General features: G+C 35.8%; 1 protein-coding gene across 1 annotated transcript; it reads left to right on the forward strand.

Moving 5' to 3' along the window:
- Positions 1-2,806: 2,806 nt before the first annotated feature.
- Positions 2,807-9,994, forward strand: LOC107827843 (methionine--tRNA ligase, chloroplastic/mitochondrial). Its single transcript, XM_075225615.1, has 12 exons — positions 2,807-3,368; positions 4,667-4,810; positions 4,994-5,143; positions 5,780-5,947; positions 6,542-6,666; positions 6,950-7,043; positions 7,609-7,707; positions 8,271-8,451; positions 8,559-8,674; positions 8,871-9,026; positions 9,495-9,623; positions 9,715-9,994. Exons 1-12 carry the CDS (start codon positions 3,048-3,050, stop codon positions 9,877-9,879), a joined length of 1,848 nt encoding a protein of 615 aa, XP_075081716.1. The 5' UTR covers positions 2,807-3,047; the 3' UTR covers positions 9,880-9,994.
- Positions 9,995-14,178: the final 4,184 nt, after the last annotated feature.

Below are 14,178 nucleotides of genomic sequence, written 5' to 3' on the forward strand. Positions count from 1 at the left end.
CATGTGGGTTTCCCCTGTTCACGCCCAGACCCTCCAAAAGTAATTCAATTCCTTCTTGATAATCTTAAAACTAAGCTCGCTAGTTGGAAAACGAATTTTCTTATACAGACGGGACGCACCATACTCATTAACTCCAAACTTAACAGTCTTCCCAATCATGTCATGCAATATTTTAAACTCCCTCAATACATCATTAACCATCTCAAGCGATACCAATGCAATTTTTCTCTGGGGCACAACCCCACAATGGAAAAAAATACATCTTATGAAATGGAGCACAATTACCACTCCTAAGCAGCTTGGTGGCCTAGGCATTCAACCCCTTCATCTCAAGAACCAAACCTTACTCGCAAGCCAAGTTTGGAGATTACTTCAACAACCATCTTCCTTATGGGCTGCCACCCTACTACATGAATACTTCTACCACCGCAGACACCAAAACACAGCATGATCTTTCATTTGGTCAAACTTACTTGCCGGATAGCAACTTTGCCAACAAGGCATCCAATAGCTTATTGGCAATGGCTCTCTTGTCAATTTTTGGATAGATCCTTGGCACGGGTGCAATACAATTCTTTGTAACTCCTTAGGCGGACCTCTACCACGCCACACACTAACTAACACTGTCTCTACCTATTTTTTCCATGTTCACTAGAATTTCGCCTCCCTGCCTTTTGAACTACCCACATCCATACTCCAATGTATACACCATATCCATATTCCTTCTTACTCCTCATCCCCTGGCACCTTTGCTTGGGCCCTCATGTGGCATGGCACCTTACCACTATATCACTATATCATCAACTGATCCTTAAACCCCCTACTCCCTCATTCACCTGGATTTAGAAACTCCAAAAATACCTCCTAAAATAAAGCATTTCTTATGGATATGTCTTCACAATCGGTTACCCACTGCGGCTTATTATCATCACATAGGCCTTCTTACTACTGACATTTGTGCCCAATGTCATACTGGCTCGAAAACTATCCTGTACCTCCTCCTTGACTGCCCAGTATCTTTACAACTTTGGTCCGACTTCACATAACTCGGGAACTCACGACACTAAATAGTCATGCGGACCCCCTATTCAATGGCTGAAACAATTTATCTTGCACAACGATATTCCCAACCCACTCAATATCCCCATTACCATCCTGATACCTTTTTGCTTATGACATAATGAAAAAGTATTTCGCACCCATACTACACCCCATCCTCATCACATATTTTAAGAATGGCCGCAGAATACTATTACATTTATGCTCCACCATCGTCCCCTCACGGCCATATCCTCTTTACATCAAATGGCATCCTCCTAGCTCCCACCCTTTTAGACTAAACAATGATGGTTCTGCTCAGTTACCAACAGGACAAGGCGGAATTGGCGGTGTAATCCGTGACTCATTGGGTCCCTGGATTGTGGGATTTGCTGGTCACCATATCTCTGATGGGAGTGTGGAGTCAGAACTATTCGCACTTTATTATGGCCTGCAGTTAGCTTTTACACATGGTTATAAGCCATAAGAAGTGAATTTAGATGCCCAAGCAATCATTACTATTTTACAAATATCACATTCGCTTTATACTAACATTATAAATGATTGCAGGTTCCTACTCGCACACTTGGATGATCTAGCTCTACTTCACACATATAGGGAGCAAAACCAAGTCGCTGACTTACTTGCAAAGTATGGTAGCCAAATGGAGAGTACTGAAGGAATCACTGTATATACATAAATAACATCTTTTGTTCGAGCAGCACTGGAGGATGATCCCACATGCAAGCTTTTTGTTAGAAGATTGGCTCTAACAACTGTTCCACTTTCAAACCATTTGCAAACACTCCTTGAACATCCTTTATGTACTACTTTTAATATAGGCCCTAGCAGCAGCAGCAGCAGCAGCAACAACAACAACAACAACAACAACAACAACAACAACAACAACAACAACAACAGTAGTGGTAGTAGTTTCTCCCTGAACGCCCCTTTTTGTTATGACACATCAAGAGGTCGCCCCCTTAGAATGATGCATATGCTCCCTCGAACTGCTTGTACTACTATGCTTTAATAATAAATCTAGTTATCCTTTGCACAAAAAAAAAAAAAAATAATACTATCATATGTAAGCTTCAAAATACACTGGTTACGTTGAGTAAAGATTTTTCAAATGACTTACGTCTTAAAATCTTAGTAGATTTGTCAAATAACTTAAAATATGTATGGACTATACTTATGTGTAATTTTCTCTACGAAAAATTTAAAGTTGATAGTTAAACTTTAAAACTTAAAATTACAATTTATTTAAAATAAAATTTAATGAAATAATATCAAATGTAACTTAATGTTGATAAAACTGAATAATGTTCTTTTCCCCCTTACGGCTTGTTTGGATGGTTGTTGCCTATTGTATTGTATCGTATTGTTATTTTAAATACAATGTTTGTTTTGATTGTTACTTAAATTTTATTGTATCGTATCGTTAAATCCGTCGTTACGTAACGATGAAATGTGTCACTTTATGTAACGATTGATTTGGTGTGGTCGTGTTGTTACCTTATCTTTTTCTCTCAATATCACTCTTTATTATTATTAAATAATTTTATTTTATCATTTACCTTACCTTTTTATATACCGTATCATAATTTTTCTTTATAATATTATAAGTTTATTCATCATATTACTGGTGCGTGATACCATAAAACGACGGTAAAATGACACAATTCATCCAAACATTATATTCGTCGAACAATACAGTACATTACAATACAATACCATATAATACCTTATGAAAGTATACCTAACCACCATCCAAACAAGCTGTTAATGTTGAGGATTGAAGGTGCGGAAGTGCTCGAGTCCATCCCTAAATTCTTAAACCTTAGTTTCCTCATCTCATTTCTCTCCACCTTTCAGAAAACCTTAAGCATACCCCAAATAAAAGCATAAAAACCAGTCTAAATTCATCCTATACACAGCCAATCTCAAAATCCCCATAAACATAGATATCCATTAAACTTCACTCAGTCATTCAATTTAACTAATAAATGGCGTGCAGAGTTCAACACTCCATTCATAACAGTCTATATTTCTTATCTTCAACCCCTTTGCGCAATTCTTTTAATATTAGAAAGTCTGATTTCAAGAATCGAATTAACTTTGGTAAAACTTTGCTTTCATCTCCTTCTTTTTCAAGAACTGCACTTTACTGCACTTGTAGCAGCAGTAGCAGTAATGGTAAAGATAGTTTCTCTCCAAATGGGAGCGATGCATTTGTACTCACAACTCCACTTTATTACGTTAATGCCCCTCCTCATATGGGCAGTGCGTATACCACCATTGCTGCTGATGCCATTGCCCGTTTTCAGGTTATACCCTTTTGAAATTCCAATTCTTGGTCTCAAATATTTGACCTTTATGTTTAATTTTATGGAGTTTTTTTTGTTTGGTTATAGACTTGTATGTTACTGCAGGGAGAAGTGTATCTCTAGTTTTAAAAATTGTCCAATTTACGTTAAAGACAAATTGTTTAGTCGCATTAGAATGAATAGAGTGAGAACAAAGAGGAACAATATAGAGGATTCATATAGCTCACTCTAACTAGGTTGAGATTGAGGTATAGTTGATCGATTATCTAATATAGGATTCATATAGCTGACCCCAACTATTCTAGGTTGATATCTAGGTGTAGTTGATTGATTATCTAGTTTTGACGGAGTGAAATTATCTTTGCACTACTTCTTTAGGGTATCTCATATTCATAGCCGGTTTTGTTCCTACTATGAATTCGTGTACATTCTCTGTTTTTTTCTTTGGAATACAAGGTTATAGCCTCTTTTATACTGATTATCTTATCACAATTGGAAGTATCTTGTAATATGAATTTGAGAGGATTGAACTCTTTCGCATACTTTGTTTGTTAGGCATAGATGGTAATTGGAGCCTCCTTTTCTCAGTTTTGTGTAAAACTTCCTTGTGGTTGTGATCCCTGAGTCTGCAAAAGAGTCAAATGTATTTTGCTTTTGCATCCATTTCTCTAAGACCGCTTTAACTTCTGGGATCAAATTTATTTATTCTGGATAGGTAATCCTAGTATGAAATGAGCAAATGAAGTGGATTCATGTGTCGACCCTGAACTAGTTTAGGCTTTACGCTTACTAGCAGATTTTGTTTTGTGTCCTAGTATGAAATCTAGAAGCACCTGAACAAAAAAGACATCACTTATAAAAAGAATTAGAAGGTAAAAAACTATCAGTACCTCTACTCTCTGGTTCTTATTATCTTTCTGGTCTCTGTTGCGGTTACTGATCTATTGTCTCTTTTCGTCTTTTTGAGCCGAGGGTCTATCGGAAACAACCTCTCTACCCCGGGGGTAGGGGTAAGGTCTACATACACACTACCTTCCCCAAACCCCACTTCTGGGGATTTTAGTGGGTTGTGGTTGAAAAAACTATGTCAGACACCTCTCTCCCTCACCAGAGAGCGGGTGCAGGAGGCTAAAATATAGAAAATTTGAAGAAAAGATGCCTCCATTAATGGACTCCACAAGATATGGTTTTAGCCTTTTAAATAGAAGGAAGGGACATAATAATGTGAGTCTCCTTTAACGCATGTCCTGATGTGAAATTTTTATGGGCTGATGCTTGCAGAGTTCCTTTTGTTGCAGAGGCTACTTGAGAAGAAAGTTATATTCATCACTGGCACAGATGAACATGGAGAAAAGATTGCTACTGCAGCTGCAGCTAATGGTTCCAGTCCAAGTGAACACTGTGACGTTGTATCACAAGCTTATAAAGCTCTCTGGAAAGATGTATATTCTTCAAACTAGTGCTTATTCATCTATTTTGCTCTTAAGGATATTATCAGGAATGTTCTTTTTTGATTGGGTGGGTAGGCAGATCAGAGAAGGGTTCAAAATTAAGACCTTAGTTCATGTAATAGGAGCTCTCATCAATCGAGCTAATGCTTTTTATTTATTTAATTGTTACTGCAGTTTGACATAAGTTATGACAAGTTTATCAGAACAACTGATCCAAAACATGAAGCTGTTGTGAAGGAATTTTACTCTCGGGTTCTTGCCAATGGCGACATATACAGGGCTGATTATGAGGGACTTTATTGTGTCAATTGTGAGGAGTACAAGGTGAGGACTCAATTGTTATTGTTTTAATTAAAACTTGTCCCTTCCCTTCGTATGATGTGCTTGTCCCCATAATCTATTATACATGATCATAAAATTTTACTATGTTTTCCCATGTCTCAGTAGTCACTCTAGGCACGAGGCATTCGAGTCATTGGTTCTTTCATATGAATTTTCATTCATGGTTGAAGATAGTAACCTTGTCTACGTGGTTTTGAATAACTTCCGTGTGACTTTGAGCCCTATTCCACTGTGCATTGAGGCTTGGCTTAATGTTCTGCAGGCCCTGAGCCTCACAAGTGTCATCTCTTTCCGGCACTGCGTCAGTGCCTTTTAACTATAATGTTTTGAATTATAATATAAAATAGAAATCATTTTCCATCTTTTACTTTCTCTAGCACTTTCATGGTGATTGATTGCAACACTGCGGTCTTATTTAATAGTATATAGATAGTCCAATGTTTGTATATAGTTGAGAAAAGATAGAAGGATTCATGACATTATACGAATGCCCTATAACTCAAACAACTCAAATTATGCAATATCCAACTAAGCACATGCTGCTATGGCATTTATGCATGGCTAAATCTAGTTTGTTTATTATTGGGCAGTCCATTTGTAACATTGGAAGAGTTGCAGGACGAGAAGGATTTGCTGGCTAATAACTGTTGTCCTACGCACTTAAAGCCATGTGTGAGAAGAAAAGAAGATAATTACTTCTTTGCTTTGTCAAAGTATCAACAACAGCTGGAAGAAATTTTAAGGCAAAACCCTGGATTCGTGCAGCCCTCTTATCGTCTAAATGAGGTAATTTGGTTTAGAATTTTACGATCTGTACCTTATTGGCTCATAATATCACCTGGAGGAAGCTAGAAGAGATTCATATCAGATTGGCTTCGGCTAAATACGTAAACAATATCTATGTTCGGAGAATATCTCATTCCTGGAATTTGCTCTCACTTCTCATAAACGATATGGTCAGTAGCCGAATATAGTTAGCTATGCCTTCCTGTCCAAAGCATCATTTACCTGGAGGTGAAGATTCACTATTTTGATTGATATGTCATTAGTTCAGTTAAACTAGGTTCACTAGAGATGAATTACATTATTTCTTTTAATCACGAAAAAAAAGAGATGAATTTTATTACTCAGTGAACCAAAAGATATTCATCCTGCAAAAAAATTCATCTCAACTGTAAGAAATCTGTAGGCAGGTTATGTAGCATCCCTCAATACTAAATATAATGCTTAAAAATATAGACACATGCTCTATTGTCATTTGATAAATGTGACTACTGCTTTCTGAAATATTGTCCTATTTGCTGTCTCAATTCACACCCTGGTCATAATTCATGTTGTTTCAAAATAATATGAAATATAACTGATATAGGCTATTTAAAGGTCCAAGGTTGGATTAAAAGCGGCCTGAAAGATTTCTCTATTTCTCGAGCATCAGTAGATTGGGGTATCGCGGTTCCTAATGATCCTGAGCAGACTATATATGTGTGGTTTGATGCTTTATTGGGGTAAGTCATCTATTTCTCTAGCACTTTCCAAATTTAGATGTTTCGACCTTTTGATATTTTCTGTCTATCTTTGGATTCAGTTCAATATGTTACTCAATAGTGTTAGTGCTGAGTCAAAAGTTCCTCTAGTCAACATGTTTCAGTAATTGAACTGTTTTATGAACATAGTAGCAAAGGGATCTCATTGTTATGTACCCTGATAATGATGTTTCATTCTTCCACTTTCTTATCTTAATCCCCCTCGTCACTCTCTTCTCTGTTTTCCATTTTCTGGGTCAAACAGTTATGTATCTGCACTTTTGGAGGATAACGAGCTAGCTAGTTTAGAAACTGCAATTTCATCTGGATGGCCTGCCTCACTCCACTTAATTGGCAAGGTATGCCATGCTTTTAGGCATATTTCTTCGGATGAGCTAATCCTTAATTTGTGTTGTGTTTATTGTTTGGGGTTGGATTTTGTTGGGGGGGGGGGGAAGGGGAGTGGTTTATGGATCTTGTTTGGAGAATCTTAGTTCCATAAACTTCCTTGGTAGTCTCTTACAAAAACTAGTCGGCATTGACAGAAATGGATATTACTCACACTAAAGGGGAAGACTAAGCACATAGTTGGGAATTTAAATTACGTTCTAATGCTATTTCAAGTTTCTCTCCGAACAACTATTAAAGGGCTATGGAGATGTGCAACTCTTTTTGGTGTATCCCAATTTGTATCTTCTCGATCTTTGATGTTAGTTGTTGTTCCTTGGTTAACTATGAAGAGACTCAGATGTTTGACATTAATATTTTTTCTGTATTACGTTCAAAGTTCTCATTTTGGATGCTTCTTTGGTTAGACCTAAAAGTATCTTGTTATCTTTACTTAAGCAGTTTTGGCAAGCTAAAGTTCCTTTGCATATTCCTTTTATTGATTTAATCAATGTGTCTTCGTAACAATTTTGACAGGACATATTGCGATTTCATGCTGTTTATTGGCCAGCTATGTTATTGTCAGCAGGAATTGGCCTCCCTAAGAGGGTATTTGGCCATGGATTCTTGACCAAGGTATTCATGTTATTTTTAACTCTTTATTTGTCTTGACCTCGGAGATCTGGCTCTTCTACATTGTTTGAATTGTAGTTTATTATTACCTATTCCATCTCCTCACCAACCACTCCTCCACAAAAAAAAAAAAAAAAAAAAAGAAAGTAAAAGAAGATGAAACAGTAGATGAAGTTCCTATATGTTTGAGGAGTTTCTTGCTACTGTACAGATTTTATATCTGCTGCGACATAGTTCTGATTCTTCCTTCATATGAAGCTTTGGAGAAGCATGCAGCATAATGTTTCTACGAATGATAAAGTTCTGTTCAAATGCAAAAGTCTTTTCCGTTGAATAATTTTGTATTTTTCTATCTGGACTGCATTAAGCATTAACATTGGTCATAATGTAATAAACTTGGTCCCCATAAAGGTTAAACTTAAGAATTGCATTCATATGATTTACTATTTCAAGCTATGTAACTTAGATAAAAACATATAGGCGAGCATGCAGGTTATGCTAATTAATTTTATAGACTATACAATTGATGATTTCATGTAGCTGTGCTTCTATTTTTGAAATTTTAGGATGGCATGAAGATGGGCAAGTCACTTGGAAATACGCTTGAGCCAACGGACTTGGTTCAGAGATTTGGACCTGATGCAGTGAGGTACTTTTTCCTCAGGGAAGTTGAATTTGGTAATGATGGTGACTACTCAGAGGAACGGTTCATCAACATCATAAACGCACATTTAGCTAATACCATTGGTACTTAATTCGTTCTGAATATGATGCATTGCCAGTTGATTCTGGTTAAATCACTTTTTGGAGCTTAGGCATGGATATTAAGTCTGACCTTAGGATTATCAATGCAGGTAATCTTCTAAACCGCACACTTGGACTTCTGAAAAAGAACTGCCAATCAACTCTGGCGGTTGATTCATATGTTGCGGCAGAAGGAAACAAATTCAAGGTTGCGGTGGAAAAACTGGTAAACACATCTCTCCTTTCATATATTGAGATGTATATGATAGTCTAAATTACATTGTTCATCTTGATGAACCTAGACGAGTATACGCACTTCTTTAGGACTTCTATTCCTTGAATTTGAAGCAAAACGAAAACAGTGGACAAGAAAAGACCTCCTTTTTCTTTAAGTTTGATGATATAATGTCTTCTATTTATAGGTAGAGAAGGCACGTGTGCATTATGAAAATTTGGAGTTATCAGCAGCTTGTGAGACTGTGCTGGAGATTGGTAATGCTGGAAATTCATACATTGATGAGCAGGCACCGTGGTCTCTTTTCAAAAAAGGGGAGACAGCCTTTGAAACTGCAGCAAAGGTATTTCTCCAAGTGTTTTTGGTCTTGAAGTTCATCTTGATGTCAGTTAAAAAGATGAAGCAATAAAATTTTTCTTGAATATAATCATAAGAAGATCTAAGTTTCCTTGTGTGGTACTCCAATTCATTACTCTGGAGGGAGTATTTTGTAAAAGAGGATGTCCAGCGCGTGATGTGCGGGTTAGACACACGTCACGAGTTCAAACCTTGCCGTGAACAAAAAGCCTGGTATCTAAGTGGAGAAGGGTAAAGGGGTGGGTTATCCACCGAATTTCATGAATGTGCATCAACTGGTCCTCGGTGATTTCTTGGTTATTAAAAAAAAAGGAAAAAAAAAAACAGAAGAAAAAAGAAAAGAATGTCCATTTTCTTCAAGCGGTTTCCGTGAATTACTTTAGTTCAGAACTCATTAAAGTCATCATCATTGTATTCTAAGACGCTTATTCTTCCCTTTTAATTAATTTATTAGGATCTTGTAATTATACTGGAAGCAATGAGAATCATAGCAGTCGCGCTATCCCCGATTACACCAGGCTTAAGCTTGAAGATATATTCACAACTTGGCTACACTGAGGACCAATTCAATGCTGTTAACTGGGTACATTGATCTTTCTTTCGTTATATTTTTTTCCTCCAATTTCTAGCAAACCCCGAAACGTCTTTGGAAGTGATCGAGTATCTTGTTTCAGAGTGATACCAAATGGGGCGGGCTGAAAGCTGGTCAGGTAATGGCACAGCCGACGCCAATTTTTGCCAGAATAGAAGATGCAACTGAAGCAGAAACCAAAGGTGCAGCAACAAAGAAAGTTAAAAAAGAGAAGGTGCCGAAAAGTAAGAGTCCTGTGGAAGCTTAGAACTCTTTTTCATTGTAGTCCTTCTAATGCCTTTTTACTTCCTCTTTGAAATGTAAAACATAGATTCATTTACATAAATATTTTTTTTGATGAAGAATATATTCATTTACACAAATATAGTTTGTGTGATACTGCTAGTTCTCTGATGCCTGGAGTTTTAACCAACTATTGAATCCTAGAAATGACTAATAGATGATTACAGTATTTTCACATGGTATGCTGGCTGACATTTCATGACCTCAATTCCTTTAAATGGTTTGGATTTGGGAACATGAATAAAATGAAGTTTGAAGGTTGACAGGTAGTCGGGAGTTTCTCCTAGTCTTACCAGTAGTATTAGTACTATTCTTGGATCTTTATTATTACACGGGTCGTCCAGTTCCGTTATCCTATTACCTTCTTGTTGCTTCCTTTTCACTGTTCCTTGAGCCGAGGGTCTATTGGAAACAATCTATCTATTTTCACAAGGTAAGGTAAGGTCTGCGTACACATTACCCTCCCCAGACTCCACTTGTGGGATTACACTGGATTTTTGTATTGTTGTTGCTGTAATAAAAGGAAGTTTGAGAAATCTTCTCATCTGGAGACATGAATAGAAGGAGGGTTGAGCAATTTGGTTGCAGTCGAGACTTACAACATAAACACAGTTATTACTCTCTCCGGTCCTCTTTATCTATCACTTTAGCCGAAAAATAAATTAAAAAAATTGGTCCAAAATGTTTGTCACGTTAGAAAACCAAGAAGGCGTTATTTCCCCCCTTCAATTCCACTCTTATTATTCCAAGAGGACATATGGTCATTAATTACTCATTTAAGGAAGAGGAATAATTTAGTCAAATATTCATAATATTAATATTATCAAATGAAAGTGCCAAAATTTTAAACGAATAAAAAGGACAGGAGGGAGTAATAACTAACCCCATTTACTCTTTACAATTTATATGTTCCAAGGCAAAGTAGCAACTTTGCACGTTTCGGGACTTTAATCTAATGGTAAGAGCGTATTATGTGGTATATGAGTTAAACACATATTATGAGTATGAGGCATAGACAAAAAGTCTGGTATTTAAATGACAGAATGTTAGAGCTCATCATCCATCGAGTTTCGAACCTTGCGTCACTGTCTAGTGAAATTTTTTCGATTATTATAAAAATGTTTCTAGGTAAAGTCCCAACTTTTTTTAAGGAAAAGAGAAGTTTTACCAGCAAATTAAGACCAGGTTTAGATGGATAAGTTGCAAAGTTGTTCGAGTTACTCTTTCATCTTAATGCAATTTTAAAATTGATCCTATACAACTTTTAAGCTTATTCACAGAAGGAGAAGACTATGGGTGTGTTGGTATAAAGGAAATGTTTTCCAAGAAAATGTTTTTTTGGAAAACAAGTAGTAATCTTATTCATTTTCCGTTGTTTGGTACGCAAATTAAGGAAAATGACTTCTCAAGAGTATTCATAAATAATTTAGATATAATAAACATGAACCATAAACTTTCAAACCAACAACCTTCCGAACCCACAAATTTCATAAAGTTTCGAACCGTTAAACTATCGAAACCGCAGAATTTCGAACCCGTAAACTTTATAATTTCTAAACATGTAAGCTTCAAGACACATAAACTTCCAAACTCATAACTTTGGAACTTGTAAAATTTTGAATCTTTAAACCGATAAATAAAAAAACTAAAACTGAAAAAAAATTAAAAAAAAAATTTTTGGGTGGGTGTGTGGGGGTGGGGGTGTGGCGGGGAGAGGTGATTCAGAAAAGCAAAAAAATAGAAATTTAAAATTGCAAAAAAAAGGTAAAAAAATATTATTTTTTTTACTGGAGGGGGTTTGGGGGTGGTGGTGGTGGTGGGGTGGGGTGTGGTGGAGGGGTAGTAGGGTGGTGGTAACGAAAAAGCAAAATTTGAAGAAAAAAAAACTCTTTTTTGGAGAGAGGGGGTGGGTGGGTTGGTGAGGGTGGGGAAGATTGATAAGGAGTTTTGGAAAATGTTTTCTCTTCTCTTGATAAGGAAAATATTTTCCTCCAATTGGAGGAAAATAAGTTCATACGGAAAATGTTTTCCAAAACATTTAAGCCAACCAAACATGGGAAAATTAGAAAATATTTTTGGGAAAATGTTTTCCTTCATACCAAACACACCCTATATGTCTGTTAATTTTGGAAAGAATTACAAGCAAATACACATGACTTCACACCATAACAAAAAATGGCCCATGTTTTTAAGTTTACCCAACCTAGCCCATATTGTACATATTTTGAAAGCACTAGCAAATTCAAAAATTGTGTTCTTACAACCAATGCTTCTAAAAGCTATGAAGTTAAATTTGTGTTCTCACAACCATTGCTTTCACTCTCTCTTCTTCTCACATCTTCTACATATGCTTCAAGGGGTGGTCCGCCATTACTGCTTCTCCTCCTGTGTCACCTGGTTGCAATATAAGAAAATTGAAGAGTAGAAGTCCATCATTGAAGGCCATTCAAAGCTTTGCTTTCAAAAATCGGATTTTTTTAGTTTGTTAGTTGTTTGGATTGGGTATTCTTCCAATTGATTGAAAATATCAGAAGGAGTTCAAAATTTAAATTTGAAGTGATTTGGAGTAGATTTGAGCAAGATTTGAGTTAAATTTCAGAGAAAACGCAAGGAAGAAGACGATGTCAGTTTTTCGTATAATTATGTATAATCTAGTATAATAGTGTATGCGAGTGTATAAACACATCTTATACATTATTATACACTTTTATACACCTTTATACAAGTGTATGTAGACAAACTTCTTCCACGATTTTCTGTTGCAATTCTTGTTCAAAACCAGTCCAAATCTCCGTTAAATGACTTCAAATTTTATATTCAACCTCCTTATACTATTTCTAACAAGTGTAAATAACACCCACTCTAAATTTCTCACAAAATCAAATTTGAAATTTAAACCCACATATTTAAGCTTGTTAAAAATCTAATTTTCACCACCCAAATGGATTTGATTTATTGAGCTAATATTTGAATCACAATTACTGATTCGAAAATTAACTTAAAAGCTTGAACAATCTTTTTTAAAAATTAAATAGTAATATCGGGAATCTATTGAAGTTGCATGTTGAGTATTAGCCTATTATTTTTGGGCTAGTTGGTTGTAAATTGAAATATGAGCTATAAAAATAAAAACTAGGGAGCCCAATTATTTTTATGTGAAATTTTCTCTTAATTTTGGCAGTTGCTAGACAAGTGATACTGTTGCAACTCTGAACTTTTATTCAGAGAATTTTTGGCTAAAAACATCCTTGAACTATGGGTCAAATCTAAGGTACATCCTTGTGTTACTAAAGTAAACAAAAAACATCCTTTAACTAATCTAGAAGTTGCAATAACCATTCTTCCATTTAGTTTTTGTCAAGAACTAACGAAATCAATCAAAACACATGTCAAGCACGTGACTTTTCCCCAAAATTTCATGTTCTATCCCTCCCTTTGTATTCAACCTTCAATGAAGCAAGGCTTTGAAAAATTGAAGTTTTTGTTTATTCTAAAGTCCAACTCTTTCTCAGTTTTAGGTCATTAAAACTGGAAAAGCTATTGTTTTGACACAATTTGCCTTCTTAAGCTGTAGTTATGCGTCATGAAAAAAAATAAAAGTCAAGTCTATAATCTTTCTCTTCTTTATTGTTCCAGCAGTGTTTTAATTGGTTAACGTAGTTGACGAGTGGGATTAATTTAGTTTTGTTCTTTACATCTTCTTCATCTCCAAAGAGATGATCGTCTTTGCTAAGGAAATCTAGAAAATAACTATACAATAATTAAGATCTGCTAAGTTAGAGGTGCCACTTACCTGTTTTGGTAAAATGCTTTATGCATGTTCTGTGTGAATTTCAAGTCATATTATTCAGTGAACTAAAGTTAGCATATTTTAGTTCGCTTATGTAGTAGACCTCTGGTTATTTGAATTGGCTCAAAAGAACCTTCATCTTATCAGAATCTCTGAATTGTAAACATATCAATATAGTTGAAGTACTGCAGAAGGTAATAGTATAAAATTTATTGAGTTGTTTCCATGATAAATCATCATCAACCTGTTGTGATTAATTAAAAGCTCTGAGCAGTACTTTTAACCAGAAGATTGAGGGGTAAGTCACATGTTTTAATTTGATTTAGGAGAATAACCTGCTTTTGTCTCTTCTTAGTCTGACTTTGCTCTATATTATTTTATGAAGTTCAAAATGAAAGAAAGTTCAATTTCTGAAGTCTTAGTTTCGATGAAGGTGGAAGATGATCGGGCTGAGGGACACATTTGAGAGATTGA

Source organism: Nicotiana tabacum, chromosome 11, assembly GCF_000715075.1.
Source record: "Nicotiana tabacum cultivar K326 chromosome 11, ASM71507v2, whole genome shotgun sequence".
Taxonomy (NCBI): Eukaryota; Viridiplantae; Streptophyta; class Magnoliopsida; order Solanales; family Solanaceae; genus Nicotiana; species Nicotiana tabacum.

Bases quoted from the DNA above. Each gene is read 5' to 3' on its own strand.
- LOC107827843 (XM_075225615.1), top strand. From the start codon at position 3,048: ATGGCGTGCAGAGTTCAACACTCCATTCATAACAGTCTATATTTCTTA. The intron at 3,369-4,666 runs GTTATACCCTTT...CTTTTGTTGCAG, and splicing joins ATGCCATTGCCCGTTTTCAG to AGGCTACTTGAGAAGAAAGT. The intron at 7,708-8,270 runs GTATTCATGTTA...TTGAAATTTTAG, and splicing joins GCCATGGATTCTTGACCAAG to GATGGCATGAAGATGGGCAA.